The sequence below is a fragment of the Artibeus jamaicensis genome, unplaced genomic scaffold (genome assembly GCF_021234435.1).
Source record: "Artibeus jamaicensis isolate MK-2021 breed Jamaican fruit bat unplaced genomic scaffold, CSHL_Jam_final scaffold_537, whole genome shotgun sequence".
In the NCBI taxonomy this organism is placed as follows: domain Eukaryota; kingdom Metazoa; phylum Chordata; class Mammalia; order Chiroptera; family Phyllostomidae; genus Artibeus; species Artibeus jamaicensis.
This window is the reverse complement of record NW_026522047.1, coordinates 2262624-2282385: the sequence shown is the minus strand read 5'-3', so window position 1 is coordinate 2282385 and position 19762 is coordinate 2262624. Positions and strand designations below refer to the sequence as shown.

Genomic DNA, 19762 nt, shown 5'->3' with positions numbered 1-19762 from the left:
TTCCAGACACTTTCCATGGAGCACTGTTTTTAGCTGGTCTCATTGGGAGTACTCGTTGCAATCAATTGTTTGGTTTTCTGGAAGGAGCTCATAATAGACAACTTGCTCCCAATCTCACCATATACACACCATCACCTTCTCTGGATGAAGACCGGACTTTGTGTGGCTGGTGGTGGTTCATTTCACTTGCCCCAAGATCTCTTCCATCCATGTTATTATAAAGTATCCACTTTCACCTACTATCACAATTTGTTTTAAAAACAGAAGTTTTCATTACATTTACATAGAGAATCACATGCAGAAACATGCTCAAGACCATTTGTTTTGCTTAAGTTATTTGGAGCTCAAACATCAAAATGATTAATATAACCAAGCTTCTGCAAATGATTTTCAATGCTTGATTTGGATATTTTGAGCATGTCAGCTATCTCCCACATGGTAGAACATTGATTGTTCTCAATTAATGTTTAGATTTGATCACTATCAACTTCAACTGGTCTACCCGACCGTGCAGCATTTTCCAGCAAGAAATCTCCAGCCCGAACCTTCACAAACTACTTCTGACATGTTGGATCAATTATAACACCTTCTCCACACACTACACAAATCTTTGGCATTTCAGTTGTGTTTTAACCTTTTTTGAAAGAATAAAACAATATGCCAAAAATATTGCATATTTTCACCCATCTTCAATATTAAAATCTCTACACAAAAATTCACCAATTTTGGTAATTTTTCAAAGGCAGGCTAATATGACATCTGTCACAGTACAATATAACAAAAATGTTTCAAATGAAGTTAAAGACAGCTAAGCAGTACTAGAGCCATCTTAAGGCAAACCAAACTAACTTTTTGGTCAACACAAAATTTCAGAATCTCTCTAGAGCAGATTTCTTCTTTGTACCTTAAAGTATACATAATTGTTTAAAATCATTCACATATTATTTATACTAGAATAATGTCCTGATTTTATATCATCTGTTCTCCCTAGAAAATGGGAGAATTTTTCAAGTTTTTAATTATGTCCTACTTCTTTTTTTGAAGACAGAATAATTTCATAGGCCATCAAAACCCCTGAGAATGTAAAAATAAAAATATCATAAAATCAATAGTGCTAATTCAATCCTTCTAAAATTGCGTCAGTGTGGTCTTGTCCCAGAGCTACAATGTCACTGGCTGCATGCGGTTAAGGAAGAACCCACAGCTTCCACCTTGACCTTCACCCATTTGTAATGAGCTCCAGTAAATAGATGCTTACGCTAATGTTTGTGTGTTGAATCTTTAGAGGCCTAAGTTTATAAATCATGCTATGAGGTCAGCATATGATTTATCTCCTCTGCAGAAAGAGAAGAATAAATGTAAATATGACCAGAAAATACAGATCTGTCTCTAAAATTTGAGTTTGTTCTTTTAAGAGCAGTTATTAAAGGTTTGTTCAATGAAAACACTGCCCCTTCCACTAGTTCTTCAGAGCCAGTATTTAAACACACTAAGGGCTTCCTTCCTCAGCACAGACTCTCTCCCTGGAGCCAGGTTCTCCCAGATGTACCTGCTCTGGAACCAGCTCCAGCCCAGCCACTGGCCCCTGCCCAGAGGCTGGCAGTCCGGCGATGGGTTCCCAGCGCAGACCATCCAGTATACTTGCCCACAACTTTCTTGATAAAAGGCAGGATCTTTGCTGGGGTGCAGTCCTATGCACGCCAACCCCTCTACACAGTCTCCCCTTTGCCTTTCTCTCTGGTACTTTCTTCTGGACTTCTGGTAGTTCATAAGCAATTAACCCTCCCCTAGAAGACTGACTCCCTTCCTCTGTTTACAAGATGTCCTGGCCCACAGGGCTGAGGGCTGCTGTGGACAGAGTGATGTCCCAGTGATCACCAGCCTGTGTCACACTCACCCTCCCTGGATCTGCCGTCCCACCCCCCTTTCCTTTCACAGCCCTCACTCCACATGGCCAGCCCCCAGGCTGATGTGGCCTCTTGTCGATGAGCTCACTTCCTCCTCCTCCTCCTCCTCTCTGGCGCTTTTCTTTATTTCTCTATTCGTATCTTTACTTGGAACATGTCTTACCTTCAGTGCGAATGCCAACCTTTTGTCAACAATGGCCACTAACGCAGCAAACTCAGCCATACAAAGGCCTCCCAACTTGTGACAGAACACCCTGCAGCCTCATTCATGATCAGCCACCCACTCGGCACTCAGGGGACTGCTGCTTCTGCCACAGTGGGACCCAGGTACACAGACATGTCATGAGGAAGGGACACCCTGAAGTTCAAAGTCCTGCCTTTTTAAATGATTTCTAATGTTTGAAGTCAGAAGGGCCAATTCCTGAATCCCTATAGTTGTAACTTCTGTTTCTGACTTTGCACTATGACAGCTAATCAGACTACAGGGTAATGTTCTCATCAGACTGTGAAATTTTACCAGAAACACAGGTCATGGACTAACAAGTACATCATGACAATTTAATTTTATCTGAAATTCTTCCTAAAAAAGAGTCATCGATGAGTGAGTCCGGCTTCCACTAACCAATGACATTTTAAAATGTCAGTTTTACTGAACTGTGTTCTTTCTATTTTGCTAGCATTCAATTTTAGCTGTTTTGGGGCTCACATGTTCAAACCATCTCCAACATGGCGTCTCCTTCACTTCGTTCTGGAAGCTGATTACTGCCCCACATCAGGATGAGGAAGGAAAGGTCAACCTCTCCATATGTGAACGGAATCACAGAGACCCTCGGCCCCTGGTCCAGCAGAGAAGAAATGGCCTTCAAGACCTTCACATGCTGCCCACGTTTTGTGTTGGTGATCAACAATGTCTCAGTGACCTTCCGTTTTCAGGAAGAGACCAGAGGAACTTACTGAGTTCCGGGCAGCTGACCGTTCAGGCTAATCAGCTCTGAGTGTGAGAGTCACGGTTAAGGGGAGAGACAGCAGCCTTTACTTGCCTAGAGGGAAGTTCCAAGTGCACAGAGGTAAAGATTCCAGGTACCTTTTGCAGTCTTCCAGGGAAGTGAAATTATTCTCCATTAAGAGAATTTTGTAAAGACCAAAATAAATGGATATAAGAAGGTGCAGTGTCTGGTGATTATGGTGGATGAATCAGAACTTCCCAGCCAGGTTGTGACAGTTTTTGCCTGGTCTCCAAAGGAACCTGTGATCTTGTGTTATCCTGATGGAAGATTCTACATTTTCTGTTGACAAATTCCAGACATTTTTCATGGAGCACTACTTTTAGCTGGTCTCATTGGGAGCAGTACTCATTGCAATCAACCGTCTGGTTTTATGGAAGTAGCTCAATATAGAGGACTCCCTCCCAGTCCCACTAGATACACAACATCCCCTTCTCTGGATGAAGACTGGCCTTTGGTGTCATTGATGGTGGTTCATTCACTTGCCCCACAATCTCTTCTGTTCCATGCTATGGTTAAGTATTCACTTTTCATCTTCTGTCACAATTTGTTTTTAAAAACATAACATTTTCATTATATTTAAGCAGAGAATCGCATGTGCTCAAGAAAGTTTTTTTTCCTTAATTTATGTGGAACCTGAACATCAGAGCGACTAACATAACCAACCTGGTGCAAATGATTTTCAATGCTTGACTTGCATATTTTGAGCATGTCAGCTATCTCCCACACAGTGGAACATTGATTATTCTCAATTAATGTCTCGATTTGATCACTATCACCTTCAACTGGTCTACCCACCATGGAGCATCGTCCAGTGAGAAACTAGCAGCACAAAACTTCACAAACCACACTGGACACGTTCAATCACAGCACCTTCTCCATACACTGCACAAATCATTTTTTTGTATTTCAGTTATTTTTACCTTTCTTGAAATAATAAAGCATAATGTGCCAAAATCTGCCTTATTTCCTTCCATCTTCAATATTAAAATGGCTACACAAAAATTCACCAGTGTGGATTAGTTTTCTTTTAAATGCACACTGATATGGCAGGTGTCACAACACAGTCTAACAAAAGTGTTCTGACTAAAGTACCACTAAACCCACCGTGTGGGGGAAAGCACGGAACTCTGGCCGCCACGTCCCTCCCTGGGTCCGTCCCGAGGGTTGCGCCCCCACTACCCCTCCTCCCCAACACCAGGCGCCCAGCCCTCCCCGGGGCCGTGACGGAAGCTACGCAGCACTGATGTCCCGTGACCGGACATCTCTGGAAAGGGCTCCCTGTACAACCGTCACGCTCTGAAAGGGAAAAGATGACTCAGAAAGTGAGGGGACCAGGGCACAGACAGGCAACGGGCTGCGGTTGCTGCGAGGACAACCCAGAATTCCGTGCGACCTGGCGGGGCGTGGTTCCAAGGCGGACGGCCCCGGGGAGCCCGGAAGGGAGGGCCAACTGGCGAGGCACGCGGCACGCGGCGAGGCACGCGGCACGCGGCGAGGCACGCGGCACGCGGCGAGGCACGCGGCACGCGGGCGAGGCACGCGGCACGCGGCGAGGCACGCGGCACGCGGCGAGGCACGCGGCACGCGGCGAGGCACGCGGCACGCGGCGAGGCACGCGGCACGCGGCGAGGCACGCGGCACGCGGCGAGGCACGCGGCACGCGGCGAGGCACGCGGCACGCGGCGAGGCACGCGGCACGCGGCGAGGCACGCGGCACGCGGCGAGGCACGCGGCACACTGAAGCCCTGGCTCTGACGGAAGCGGCGAGTCCACCGCCCAGGCGACGTCTGAAGAACTGTGGGGATACTTCCGGTGCGAGCTGCTCGCCCCTCCCTCCTCACCCGCTTCACCTGCGTGCACGCCCCATTGTGTGACACAGAAAAGACACAGGAAATCTGGGGGCGGGACGCAGAAGCGGGCGGCTCCTGCTGGGAGTTCCAGCAGTGCCGACATCCCTAAAGGCTTCAGGTCTCCAATGGTGACCAAGTAAATCCCTAGGACGTTTACTTACACCGTCTGTTCTAAGAGCAGATTCGGAGTCACGATCTAGTGACTTTCCTTCACTCGCGCTGCTCCACGGTTCGGAGTGCGCATGCGCACAGGCCGGTTCCCGCCAACACCGTGGCGGGCGGGGAGCACCGCACACTGGCCGCCCGGCCTGGCAGCTCCTGTCTTTACCTCTCCTTTCTTCCTCTCCGTGCTCAGAACTAATTATACAGAAATTAGACTCTTTCAAAAAGTTGCCGAGTTCAATGAACCCATGCTTTATCTCTGACAAAGGAGGCAAGAACACAATGAAGAGTCTCTTTAATAAACGGTGCAGGACAGGTAAGACGGGTAAGACGGACAGGTGAGATGGAACCAGACTCTGCTTACACCAAATGCAAAAATAAACTCAAATGGATTAAAGACTTGCATGTAAGACCTGGAACCATAAAACTAGAAGGAAACATAGGCAGCGAACTCTTTGACATTGGTCTTTTGGGGATATGTCTCCTCAGGCAAAGGAAACAAAAGCACAAGTAAACAAATGGGACCACAGCAAATGAAAACGCTTCTGCACACCAGAGGAAACCATGGACAAAACAAAAAGGCAACTTACTGAATAGAAGACAATATTGGCCGACAGTGCCAGCAATAAGGGGTTACATCCAAAATATATAAGGAATTCATACAATTAAGTATTAAAAGGTAAGCAATTAAAACAATCCAATTAAAAAATGGGCAAAGGGCCTGAACAGACACTTCTCCATCTTCATCCAAGGATGCTCAATGTCACTGGCCATCAGAGAGACACATGTTAAAACCACAATGAGATGCCACCTTATTCCTGTCAGAATGGCCGTCATCAATAAATCCACAAACAAGTGCTGGTGAGGATGTGGAGAAAGGGGCCCCTTGTGCACTGTTGGTGGGAATGCAGACTGGCGCAGCCGCTGTGGAAACAGTACGGCACTTCCTCAGAATATTAAAAATAGAACTACCTTATGATCCAGCAATTTCACATCTGGAAATTAACCAAAAAAAGTAAAAACAGTACCTCCAAAAGATATGTGCATCCTGAGTGGAGCGGAACTGAGTGGCCAATGGCCTGCAGACCAACATGCCCAAGTTTTATTGTGGCCCCTGTGCTACATGCCTCACCCACAACTCTCCACCTGCGAGACAGACACACTGCGGTGGCAGGAAACAGAGAACCTGAAAGACCACTGTCAGAAGTGGACGGAAGAACAGGCCTGGAGCCTGATGGACAAAACCACCTCAGCATTTGAGCAAGGAGAGATACCTCCTACTCTGTTCTCAGCTCCTCCTCCTGCAGGGCAGTGACTCCACCACCCGTTTGCAGGGTCCTCCTGGCCCTGGGACGATGCCTGGGGGAACTTCTCCTGGAATGAGGCTACCTATGCGGGGGCACATGCCAGTCGTGCCTGGACCCCCAAGGCCGAGACCTCCCACCCAACCCACAGTGGTGTCCCCTGGCCAGGGATGACTCAACCAGACAGACAAGGTGAGAGGGGAGTCTCCTTCTATCTGTTTTCTGTTCTATCTGTTTTCTGTTACTTATTCTTCTTCCCCAGGGGATCGGAGTGCTGTGACTCTGGGAGTAGTGGGACCAAAAAAAAAATTTTCATTTGTATTGTCAAATGTGAAAATAAAATTGTAAACTCTGTTAGTTAAAAAAAAGACACATGCACCCCTATGTTCATTGCAGCATTGGTTACAACAGCCAAGGTCTGGAAGCAACTCGGGATCTGACGGCAGACAAGTGGATAAAAAGATGCAGAGCATTCATACAATGGAATATCTCTCAGCCACAAGAAAAAAGAATGAAATATTACCATTTGTGACAATATGGATGGACCTACAAGGTATTATGCTCAGGGAAATAAGTCACACAGACAGAGACAAATACTGTATAATCTCACTTATATGTGAAATCTAAAGAACAAATAAACAAATTAGAAACAAACTCAAAGACACAGAGAACAAACTGATGGGAGGGTGGGTGATGGGCTGAAAGGCCCAGGGTTAAGAAATACAAACTTCAGTTACAAAATAAGTCATGGAATGGAAGGTTCAGCACGGAAAACAGAGTCGGTAGTATCATAATGGCTGTGCATAGTGATGGGCGAGTACTAGACTGAGCGTGGTGATCACATCGTAAGACGTATGAATGCAGGACCACTATGTAGCACACCTGAAACCAATATAAGGTTGTATGTCAATTATAATTTAAAAATTTTCAAATAAGATAAAATAAAGATAAATATATAACAGTCTCTGTTTCTGCTGTGCACCCCAGGATTCTGATGCTATGAACGGGTTGGGCCCAGATGAGAATCCACAGTATACACTTAAAACCACAAGTGAAAGTTGGGCAGAGGTTCACACTGAAAGAGCTGACAATCCAATTTAGGTGCAAATGCAAAATTTAGGGCATGCCTTCACTGTGCGATTCTTTATTTTAATCTATAGTCCCTCACTGAAAAAAGTAAGTATTCTTTGTCAGGAAGAAATTATTCTGAGAAATACAAATGAAAAAGGGTGACGTAATGGAAAAATATAAACACTAAACAATCATTAAATGTGGTGTGAGCAGAATTCTTAACTTCCTTATGCTTTCACTGATTCCTATAATACTTCTAACACAGTAGTTTCAGTTTTCTTTATGATGTCAAAATGTGCTGTAAATGTCATTATTTTACTTAAGTGATGACTAAGGTGACTAATAAAATTAAAATTTGATAATAGTGGCCACTAGTGAATTAATTTTGATATTTTAAACATTAAAATATGTATAGGCACTCAGATTAATATAATAAAAAAGGGGAAAAGTTACACTGGGATGTGTTTAAAGATTTTAGATTCAAAAACAAATAACTCACTCACAGTAGCTTTTTGAAATAAGACTGCACTGTCTTTTAACTGTCTTCTTACAAACTTATCTCAGGCCATATACCTGGACCTGTTTTTGCCACAATCTAGTCAGAGTGACCACTGTGACTCTAACTTAGTACTAGCCAGTCACCCACTTGGTGGCTGAAAGAGGTTCTTTCTCGTCCAATCCTGATACAAACTCAGACTTATTGCACCGGTGATGCATGTCATTCAGCGAGACACACTGAGAGAAGCAAAGGAGCTACAAGGAGTGGAAGATGAACAAAACAGGTTTTTTTTAAAATCACGATTCTATGGTAGCCTCCACAGGTAAACAGAAATGCCTGAACCACTTATTTAGACTCAAATGGGAAGCAAATCAACAAAACAGAATCTCCATTAACCAGCAGCCACCAGCTCACAAGAGCGGGCATTGGGACAAAGTTCAAGATGTCTCCATTCTGCCCCACGTTCTCCTGGTTGCCAGAAGTCCTCACTTGTGGACAAGGGGTTATCAAAGTTTCATACAGACAACCTGATGCCCTAAAATGTTGCTGGAATTTTCCACGTTTGACCAGTTCTAGAATGCAATGCGTCACCCAGGACCACATTACTCTGCTGTGATTGGCATTTTTAATCACACTGTATTTGGTCTGATGCCCAGAAATCTGGGTGTGCGTGACCTTGGCTAAGTGTGGCTGCCCTCGGAGGTGAGGAACCAGGCCACTGAGCCACCCCACGAACACTCCAGGGCCGGAGGGACGACCGGCCTGCCCACCCTCCTCCCACCCAGCCGGACGCCCACGCACCACCAGGCAGTGGAGGTGCAGCCACCACTGCACTTTCTGTCTAGTTCCCACTCATTCTTGTAACGCAGTTCAGAACTTACGCAGCACGTTCCTCTCCAGACTCGCAAACAAAATGTCCTTCCGTTTTCAAAAAGCTTGGTCCGGTACTAACATTTAAAAGTGTCCTTCATCTCTCCATGTCCCCTTGCAACTTAGTAATAAGTTCATTAAGTAGACTTAGTAAGTATTCCCAATGTCATCAATTTAATAAGCTTGAGGAAGGAAAGTACATTAGGGTCAGTCCCCCAAAGTTGTCCTAGGGATAGTAAGCCTTGATTTCTCCAAGATAATAATAATCCCCATAAAAACAAAGAACTGATCAGAACCCTTTTCTATGAAAGTCAATGAAAAGGACTTGAAAGTCTCTTTTCACTTTCCACTTTATCCCATGCAAAATCACCCTTCTGTGTCGGTTTAATAAATGTAAACAGGCAGACATATTTTGAAGTCCTAATAAAATTGTAAAGAAAAATGATGATAAAGTCATAGTCGGTCATTGATGGCAACTGCTATATTTAACAAGCAAATGCTGACTTCTTAGAAGTTTCATGAAATTTTTTGGTGCATTTACAATAGAGTCACGACCTCAACTGTATCTAGTTTCTTCCCGAATGTTCCACCTAGCTGACTCTCCCAGTAACTGTGGGTTCTTTCAGTTGCAGGAAGAGGCAGAGCAACGGAGGCACCGAATGTTTGGTCACGATGCCCCACATTCCATGGAGGGCAAGGCCAGGAAGTCTTTATTGCCCATCTCGCCAGTGAACTTGGGAGCCTGGGCCGCAGTCCCGACTCTGCCACGTGCTGGCTGCATGTGGTTAGCAAGTCCCATTCGCTGCTCTCCGCCCTCCTGTGTATGAAATGCGGAGCCTGAGACCGGCTGGGTGGGATGTCACAGGGTAGACCGAGGGCCAGACATGGGCCACGCTCAGTAAACACGTCACCACCTTTGACAGGGGATGTGAGCACTGGCATTTTCATGGCACCAATTACAGGAATAGGAAGAATGTCTGAAGCATTAGGTCACTAAAGACATGTCCTACCAACTGCCTTTTAGGTGAGAGAACTCCACTCAGCGCTGTAGACGTCACGATGGACTAGAAAGCAGTCAGTCTGTGCCGAGAAGTGGAGAGCACAGCTATTCGTTTGAAAATAACTGATAATTTTGTGTAAATGAGGAAGGCCATTTAAATATGTGCTTTGCTTTCAGGGACTGAATTAATTTTTTTAACCAATCCCCTGAAAATTATTTATTTTCCAATTTTTTTAAGTACAGTTGGGAAATAGTATGCAGTTGTGGAAAGAACATTTTACTCAAAATCACTTTTTAGAACTGAGTCATACAAGTTTGTGAGAAGTTGGATTGTCACTTAATTATTCCTTTTAGCATCCTTCTCAAGTCTAACACTCAGATTCTCCTGTAGAAACTAAACATATGGACATGAAAAGAAATGACTTAAATTTATATCAGCTAATCAATTTATCCCTATAAAAAGCTATGTCTTCTTTTTGGTAAATAAATGCTTAGTTCGTTTCAACTGTCTTAACCGTGATCCATTTGCTTAATGCTTAGTTTTATTCTAGCTCTGACATGGTAGGACACAGTACAATATACATTTGGTCCTTAGTGTAGCTCAACAGTAGCTACCCCAAGTCTAGCCCGAAGAACTCGGACATGTTACTCTAAGACCAATTCTACTTCTAATGAGATTGAAGCTAGGCCCCTAGTCCACCAACATGGCCATTTAAAGACTGCATGGATCCCTCACTGATCATCTGGCATACGGGTTACCACCAAGCATGCAACGTGTTTCAAGTTCATAAATAAAAGTAAAACTTACTTAAGATCTGCCATAGAGTACAAAATAATAATGCAAAGATATTTTAATTAATAGGAAGTTTACAAAAGAATATTGAAAATAAGTCCAAACACAAGGCTACTTAATTGAGTTGTTTTTTAATACCCAATAATTTTTTCTGTGGTAAAAAATCTTTTCAAAATTAACTTATTTATTCTATTAAGCTTTATGTTTGGCTTTTATCTATATTGGCACAGGTCTTACCTGAATTTGGGGAACAAACAGTTTCATTTGAAAGACACGTTACAAATGAACATGCAGGTGATGCACAGTCATCTCCCCAACTGCGCTGTCCCCAGGGCGATAAAGTGGCATCAGAAAATACAGTGTAACAGTTCTCAGTCACGTCCGGGAGGGGGCGTTCCCGGGAGCCACTCACAGACAACCATCTGCTTTCCCCGAACTTCCTTAAGGAATGATGGGGAGGCAGGTTTTTCTTCTCTCAAACCAAATTTTAGAACTTGCTCCGTAGCCATGTGGCGGGTGGGGTATGTCTAGAACACAGACCCGATCTGGCTGAACACCGCCCCCCTCAGCGCCTGCCGCCCTGTGCGCACCACGCAGTGCATGGGCATCTAAGGTGGAGCGGGGAGGACCACCCCCAGGTGCACACAGAAGAGCCAGAACGGCGGGAGCTGTGCTGTGACCCCCAATGTTCTGTGGCCCGGCCCAACGGCACCTTCTGAATGTGAAGCTGAGAGGACACTGTCGCAGGACCACATCATGCACCGGTGACCTCGCCCACCCTGCTGGATCGCGTTCAGAGCAATGCAGCATCCAAGCAACTGGCACGTCTCCATTCAACAGTGTAGGTTTTCAGTGCTCCACCAGTGTAGAGAAAGGCAGAAATCTGGAGAAGCGAGCCAGGGCCAGAGCCAGAGACCTTCCTGTGTGTACCTGGCGCAGCCACAGACACGTGTCCTGTCCAAGAAATCACGGACTGTGTCTGGAGAACAACAGACAAGGGTGATGTGGTCACAGGAGTCGGCTCGGTGCAGCGCTGTGCCTTCAGGGAATCGGAATCGGAACCGCGGCACCTGTCAGTCAGGAAGTGGCTGCAGGCAATGGGCAGGGACAGGCCTGAGACCAGAGGAAGAGAAACGAGGGCTTTCCAGGGCAGGCAGGCAGGCAACAGGGAGCGTCCCAGGAGGGAGATCGTGCCTTGCTGCCGGTCTTATTTACTCCTGCTGCCTAAGGACGGACTCTGACGGGGAGTGGTGGCCGGGAGCCCAGTGAGTCCCTGTGCGGGGGGACCTCTGCTCCGTGTGGGTCTTCGGGTATCTTTCCAAACACAGGCCAAGACGACACCCCCAAAATGGAAGGGTCCACACACCTACTACAGAAGGAGAAAAGGCTCTGAGCATAGGAATCACTCAGCACAGGGACCCTGGGGCCCCAGTCCAGGAGCTCTGTCTGCCCACTGCTAAGGGCAAGCACCGCTTTCATGTTCTGCCGGGGAAATGTGCCATTTATCATCCTCCGAAATTGTCCCCTGACCTACTTTGTTAATTAAGGTGTTTACGGAGTCCGGCCCCGGCGGAGCCAGGCCGCTGGCTCGGTGCAGATGTCGGTTCCATCAAGTTGTAAGATTGCCTCTATTTACAGGGAAAAATATTGTAAAGGGCAGGGACAATGCTACAGTTTAAGGTAAAGAAAACCAACATTTCATCACATCACCTAACCCTGGCCTTTTCATGTCATGCTATCATCAGCACAGAAGAATCATGGGTTTAGTGATGGAAACCAAACAAACGACTAAAACCGGAATTTTAAACATTCGGAGACAGCACTGCATCAGCATCCTCAGCCCAGCTCCACGCAGAGCCGTGTCTGCGTAAACAAAACGTGCGCTCCTTGCCAGTTGGAGCCCTACCGGAGCCCGGGGCCAGGGCGTGCAGGGCGGGCGCAGAGGACGGACAGACAGACAGACCAGGGAAACAGCGTCCCCGCGGCCCCGCATCTGCCTTCTTCCCCGACCGGGGCTCAGACTGCCTCGCGGGAAGGAAGCAGCGGGCGGCGAGGCCGAGTAACGCCGAATGGGGAAACCCTGGTCGCTTCTCCTGGAGACACCGGGCACCGACCCCTCGGCTGCCGAAGGCCAGGCCGGGCTCCGGAGGCGCGCGGAGCCCTACGGGCCGGCGCAGGGACGGCGGTGGCGACCCCGGGGAAAGGGCCAGGGGATGCGCCTCCTACCTTTCTTTTCCGGTCCCCGCGGTCCCTGGGGATTTTCCGTTGCTTTTTTCTCTCCCTCTCAAGGATCCTTTCCTTTTCATCCAGTTCAGCCTCTCGAACTTTTTTAATGGAAGCGGCGGCGTGAGCCATCTTGCAGAGAAATCAGCGGAGCAGGGCTGCGCTGGAGCCGCGTCCCCACGGTCCAGGTGGTGGGTGGCACCCGGCGCAGATGCGCCTCACGGGCGGTGGCCGCGCAGTCACTGGCAGCCGCCGCCCCGCCCCCCGCGCGCCCCAGCCCCGCGCGGCCTCTGCAGCATCCGCCCGCCGGCTCGCGCCCAGGCCGCAGCCCGCGCCGCACCTGCCGCACAGGTGCACCCCCGGGAGCGCGGGCGGCGCCCACCAGCGGACGACCCAGCGGAGCGCAGTCCCCGCGCGCGCGGCCCCGCGGGTGGGCGTTCACTGCCGCAGCCCCACCTCGAGCGCGGAGGACGCTGCGGGCTGCGGGCCTCCCCGCGGTGCGGCGGCCGCTCAGTGCGCGCACTCAGCCCTGCCTCCGCCAGCGGCCCTGCCCTGGGCAGGGCTCCTGCAGGGACAGAATTACGCGGACGTGCGTCCGGGAGGACGGCGCGGCCGGGAACACCTGCCACAGACCCGGCGCGCGTGGGCGGGCGGGTTCCAGACCCACGTGGGGCAGGGAGGGGGTTGCTTGCCGCAGGGCCAGGCCTCTGGGAGGGAGGGGAAGAAGCAGGAGGCGCCCCAAACCGCCCGTCCCTCCAGGAGGCCTCGGGGACTCCCAAGCTCTTGTCAAACACCAAATTAGCGCCCAGCAAGGTGGCGCGCAAAGCAGGTCTGGGTTTCTGTCCTTCCTGCCAGCGCCCGGCAGGGTGGCGCAGCCAAAGGGGGGCGGGGGGCTCGACCTGTGAGCCAACAAAGATGAAATTCCTAGTCTGTGCGGCCATATTTCCAGAATTTCAGCATGGACCCATAGGTTGTCGCTGTGCTCCTAAGTCACTTACCCCCAGTCTCTTGGGACAGACAGGACACCATGCAGGAGCCACAGATCACAAATCCCCCAACGCGCACCCGTTTAGAAAAGCGAGGAGTGGACACTGTGGTCATCACCGACATTTCAACAATGCAATCGAATTCTGTATGCATCCCCTGATTAAGAAAAACGTAACAGAGAAAATGTGTTTTGGGGTCATACCTTGCAACATTCCTGCCCAGACAAACGAAGGGTGTCCAGTTTCGTTTCCTGCGCTGCAGGAAGGTGAGCCAACAGCTCTTCCAGGAGGGAAAGTACTGGTTCTCTACACTGTGCATGGTCTGTATACATTTTAGCTTTACCATAATATAACTTACAATTATTTGTCTTGTTTACCTAAACAAAGTTGAAAGCAGCAAGATTAATCCAACATCCCACAAGCAAGCAGACTGCACTCCATGGTAGCAGAGAACCCAGCACTCGATCTGACTCAAAAGCCGGTCAAAGCAGAGACTGGTCCAAGGCCTGGACAACCTCTCATGTTGGGGGTCCTCTGCCCACGTGGATTGAGCAGCTGAGAAGTCACCTCCCAAGAAACAAACCAGCTTCTCAAAGCGCCCTGCTCTGTAAATCCTGTGGTGTTTACAAAGTAGTGGCACAGGCCTTCTGGGAAGACGGCGTGTTGACTTGGCAAGGCTTCCTCTGTCTCCTGAACCGGGTGGGACAGTGCTGGCCACCTGCTAGGACACAGGTCAGACCGGTCCCTGAGGTCCTTCAGGACACGCAGCTGTGTTGTCGGGAACGAGGGTTCAGGGGAAGCACAAGACTATCTACCGCCGGCACTGCCACTGGATTCTCGGCCGTCCCAGCGGCCGGTGGCTGAGCTTCCGACCCTGGCTTCCCGTGACGGGGTGGCTGTTCTGGGCCGGCCTCCTGCCCACGCCCCTGTAGAACCTGTCCCAGCTGCCTCACTTCCCGACAGCGAGGGAAGCTCACAAGCACTCCTGAGAAGAACATCAGAGATCCTGGGGTCGAAAAAACAGTTTTTATCATCAGCCTTTGATGAGCTCAGTAGAGCTGTGTAAAATTGCACCTATCAACCTAAAGATGTTTTGTGATGCCAGGGAAACTACACATTTTTAGAGCTTCGATCTAGTAAGTTAAACAGAAAGGTCCTGGCAGGGTTAACAGTCTTAGTCCCTGAGACTCTCCCCGTTTTTTGAGCTCTTCTTGTCACTTTTGTCTCACGAAGAAAAGGTGACAAACCAGATGTTCGTTCGCCAAGGTTAGTTTGACGCAAACATTTCACAGCGCGCCGCCATCACCAAGTCGTTGTAAGCGGACCACACTCCTCTGCCCGCACTTCCTCGCTATGACTCTGGATTCAACACAGAGAAGCACACTCGCCGTGTTCTCCCAGCCGAGCACACCAGAAGGCCCAGGAATTGTTCCCGGTGCCCCCCGCCCCCAGCCAGGGTGTGTGGCAGGAGCGTCAAGGGCAGGACCCCAATCAGCCCCCTCAGGGGACAGAACCACTCCCTGCCCCCCCCCCCGGGCTCTGCTGCTTGGATCCCAAGCAGGAAACCTCAGACCTGTGTGAGTGTTTTTACAAACAGCGCAGGGACCACGAGCCCTGGTTAGCCCCTGGTTTCCATCCACCTTGTCCCACCCAGGGAACATGCTGCCCCTGTGTGAGATGCGTGGGGCAGTGCAGAGTCACCCTGGAGTGCCAGGTGAGCCACCGTCCTACACAGGGACAGTGTGTCTCTCTACCGCTCGCTGACGCAAGGTCTTCTAATGTAGAAGCCCTTCTTGTATGTCTGTGCTGTTCAAATATCCCTAGGATTTCTGTTTAGAAGGGAAAAATCTGTGTCCGATTTTGGATGAAAGCAGCGGGCACTCACCAGCTGAGCTCCACACAGACAGGGCAGCAGGTTCCAGTCCCAGGAGCTGCCGGCCATGCACCTGACGCCTGCACCGCAGCACAGGCGGCTGCCCGGCGGTCCCCCCGCCGAGACCGGGGCTGGCGGGGTTCTGCTCTCGTCCCAGCTGCAGCCTGCGTCAGGGGACGGGCTGGTGCCTGCCTTCCCAGGGAGGGACACACCGTCACTCACATTTAAACCTGAGAGCCAGCGGAACAGGATGCCCTTCAGGGAGGACAACCTCCGTTTAAAGCCGGGATGGATGACGGCCCTTTGCTTTGCTGAGTGTCCCACACGCCATTGATCCCCGTCCAGGGAGCCGTTCAATACTGGAGCCGCCCTGGGCAAGCGCCACAGCCAACATGGTCACTGCCGCAAACCCAGCACGGGGCGAGTTGGGAAGGCCAGAGGCAAGACAACAGCAGCTGAGGCCACGGCGTCAGGGGAACCAGTGCTCACCTGAGCTGTGAGCCCAGCTCCTCCTGAAGTTTAAGGGTGTTTGTGTGCATTGGGGCCCCACAGTCAGGGTGCAGCTGAATGAGCAATGGCAGGCACAGTCTGTTTGGTTTCCTCCATAAAATAAAAGACACGCTTTTCATTTTCACCAATAACCTTATTGATTTGCATAGTTTGAGTATGTCGGCTAGATCTCAGGTAGTAGACTGTTGATTGTTCTCAATATATGGATTGGATCACTATCAAGGTCAACTAGTCCACCCGACTGTGGAGCATCATCGTGCAGAGAGACTTCACAAACCGCTTTTGAGATGTTCAATCCGTCAAAGCACCTTCTCCACACACGGCACAAATCATTGTTTGCATTTCGGTCACAATTTTACCTGTCTTGAAATAATAAAGCATAATATGCCAAAAATGTTGCTTATTTTCTTCTATCTTCAATATTAAAATAGCTATACAACGTTCACCAATTGCAGTATTTTTAACCCACACTGATATGACAGATGTCACAATACAACCTAACAAAATTGTTTTTGAATGAGGTTAAAGACAACTAAGTGCTCCTAAAGCCATCATATGGAAAAAACCAAATGAACTTTCTGGCTACCCCAATCTATCGCCCTGATTTGTTGAGCTCAACAAACCTGAAGCCAAACCCAAAAGCCCACTTGATAACACAAAGTTATCAAAGCAGAGCTTAGTAGTAACACAGTGGGTCCACCTTTCCGTGGGTACGTGTCCGTAGGAGGTGATTCGGTTACACCGAGGATGCCCAGATGGCATTTCCCCTCTACTCCGGACCCCCGGGGCCCCCTCAGCGCCGGCGGGTCCCACAGCTGTGGGCAGAGAGTCAGCCACAGCTCCCAGCCCACCTCCCAGCCTCCCAGACTTGCCTCTAACTCAACTCTCCGGGACGATCAGAGACTTTGCACCTCCGAACCGCACGCAGGGAGTGAGAAGCTCCCTGAGTGGGCGGAGCCACCCAGACTGCACAATGCAAGCGCAGGTACCCGGTGCCTCTGGCTTTCGGCATGAGGCGGGCTCCTGCGCTCGCGCCCACACCCACTCATGCGGCCTTGCTCCAGGAAGACAGAGACCACACGTCCAGAGAGCAGTCCCAGTCGAGCCTCTCCTCTGGTGTGGCGTTGACATCACTGTGGCCAAACCAGTCACAAACCCGGAGCCCCCACCTGGAGCTGCAGCTGTGGGAGCCGGGCCGCCCAGGCCACCCCTTCCCAGGGACAACGGATGAAACGTTAACCACCTCTCCTTAGGAGCAACAAAGAGCCACATGAGGAGGAATTTCCAGGCAAATCTGATGGCAATGAAACCACTGGGAGAGAAACAGCTTTTGTTCCTGACACATTTCCTTAGCGAATTTCAACACTCGTTTTGAAAACGTCAGGAGGGGGAGGGGAGAGATAAAGGGCCATTTCTCAAAGGTGAATGGGCCTCCCCACTACCAGCCAAGGCCTCGGATGCCGTCTTCCCAGGCTGACTGTCGAGTAAGGAGCCAGCCCCCAGCAGGTGTTCCGCCCGGACTTCACTGCCTGGAGTCTCAGCAAAGCCAGCTGCAAGCCTGTGAGCGCTGTCCCCGCAGCCTGGACGTGCACCCTCCCTGGGGGAGTGGCCTCGGCCTCGGGCCTGGGACCCTCCATGCCAGTGTCTCTCCAGGTCGGTGCCGGGCTTACAGTCACAGACGGCCCGCTTCCCGCAAAACGATGGGACAGGGAACACAGACAAGGCAGCAAATAATGGAACTATGGCCCAGGCACTGGCCCGAAACAATGAAATTTAAAAAGTCATATATTCCTGGCTTCCCAAAGGAGTATTCTTTAGTTGCAAAGTTATGTAATCTCAGCTCTTGAAGCTCAGACTTCTTTTTCTCTGTCTCCCCAGCAAGCTACACAACTTTGCAGAAGAACAGATAATAATCAATGTCAGATAAATGAGCAATGTGTGGAAAATGAATCATAGAAACAATATACTATAGGACTGCAGGGTGCTATAATTTTTCTTAATAAAAAGTGTTTATAAGAGTGCAATAACTCTTAACACAGAATTGCATCCTTAAGCAGCTGAGAATTCAGAAATGTCACCAAAACCTAATACTGGATTGGCCACAAAATTACTTCAGTTTTTCTGCAAGATGACTCTAGTAGAGTTTAGATGTCTTCAACTTCATGTGAAACAATTTTGTCAGATTGTATTCTAACAGCTGTCACATCAGCACGCATTTAGAAAAACTTGCCATAATTGGTAAATTTTTGTGTAGCTATTTTGATATTGAAAATGAAAGAAAATAAGCGACGTTTCAGCGTATTATGCTTTATTATTTCAAAATAGGTAAAAACACAACTGAAATGCAGAAAAGCTTTGTGCAGTGTATGGAGAAGGTGCTGTGACGGATCGAACATGTCGGAAGTGGTTTGCAAAGTTTCCTGCTGGAGATTTCTCGTTGGACCCACAGTCAGTTGGGTGGACCAATTGAAGTTTATAGCCATCAAATCCAGACATTATTTGATAACAATCAATGTTCTACCACACAGGAGGTGGCTGACATATCCCAATATCCAAATCGATAAGGTTATTGGTGAAAATGAAAAATGTGTCTTTTATTTTAGGGAAAAAACTAAACGAACTTTTTGGCCAACCCAACAGATACATAGATGTAACTGAAAAAAATACAATAGACTGTTTTTCACAAAAACTCAGTTGATCGTTTACGTAGAAACTTTAGGCAATATTCAACCCAACTAACTTTGTAAAATAAAAACTTCTGCAGGGATCTGCTGTTCCAACCTGGGTGATACCCAGCTTGGGACCCTGTGTCCTCACAGAAGTTGGGTCTGTTTCCCTTCTCCTCTCGTCCCTTGGAACACAGGCTCTGAGCGGAGGGTCTCTGTCCTTGTCCCCGACAGGACTGCCACCCAGCTCCATCCCCACTGGGTGTGCGCCCCTCCCCCACCAGAACCGCTGGGACACCCAGAGCCAGGGTTCTCACAGCGACTTTTGAGCCCACTTGTCCCTGTGGCGACATCACCCACTGCAGACAAAGCCTGTCTGACGGGTGCAGAGAGTGGTCTCATGATGACGGCTCTTGTGCTCTGTGAGGCCCTGATGGCGTGAACGCTCACTGCCTTTGCTGTTGAGTCACAGGTATTGAAACAAGGGGAGAGGTGGGCAGAAGGCTTTGGAAACATCTAGAAACTCTCAGACTGTTTCTCGGGTGTCTTTAAGTTCCGATTCCAATTAAAAGACACCAGCCTGGAACACACAGATGAGACAACACCTGGAAGTATGGTAGGTATTGTTTGCTCAAAAAAGACAAGGCAAAACCCTGAACAGAGAAAAATGCTTAAACCAAAAACATCCTGGCACAAAAGGTAATCATCCTACATCAAATCATTGACGCAAGAATTCCAACGTACACATTTTGAGTTAAAATGTTTAAGGTGCATACGTATCACTGCTCATCTTTAACCATCTTCAAAAATCATCTGAGCGAATAACACAGTTTGATCACATTGTGAAACTGAGCTTCTTTTGTGTGGGGGTCCTGAGTTCGGGCTCTGTAACCTCAGGCACGTGAGCCCCCCTGTGGGTTCCGGCTCCCACGGCACCTGGGGTGAATGATGTCTCTCTACCGACCAGAAGAGACACAGGTGAGGCACAGGTGAGGCGCCTGCGGGTGCTCGGGAAGCACATAGGGACCACTGCACTACCTC

The 19762-nt window shown here is 49.0% G+C and overlaps 1 protein-coding gene and 1 pseudogene across 11 annotated transcripts in view; one reads left to right on the top strand and one right to left on the bottom strand.

Annotated features, from left to right (window-relative positions):
* ANK2 (ankyrin 2) overlaps positions 1-19762 on the bottom strand; it is a 305473-nt gene that overhangs the window by 117441 nt on the left and 168270 nt on the right. The window contains exon 1 of one of the 11 annotated variants that reach the window (XM_053658103.1): positions 12690-12922. The exons of 9 other annotated variants lie outside the window; for them this stretch is intronic. In XM_053658103.1, the coding sequence (XP_053514078.1) occupies positions 12690-12818 (129 nt within the window). In that variant the 5' untranslated portion in view covers positions 12819-12922. Of the gene's footprint in view, positions 1-12689; positions 12923-19762 lie in introns of those variants that run through there. One more of the 11 variants, XM_053658129.1, reaches the window with a different exon arrangement.
* Positions 6018-11182, top strand: LOC128626320 (U1 small nuclear ribonucleoprotein C-like; annotated as a pseudogene).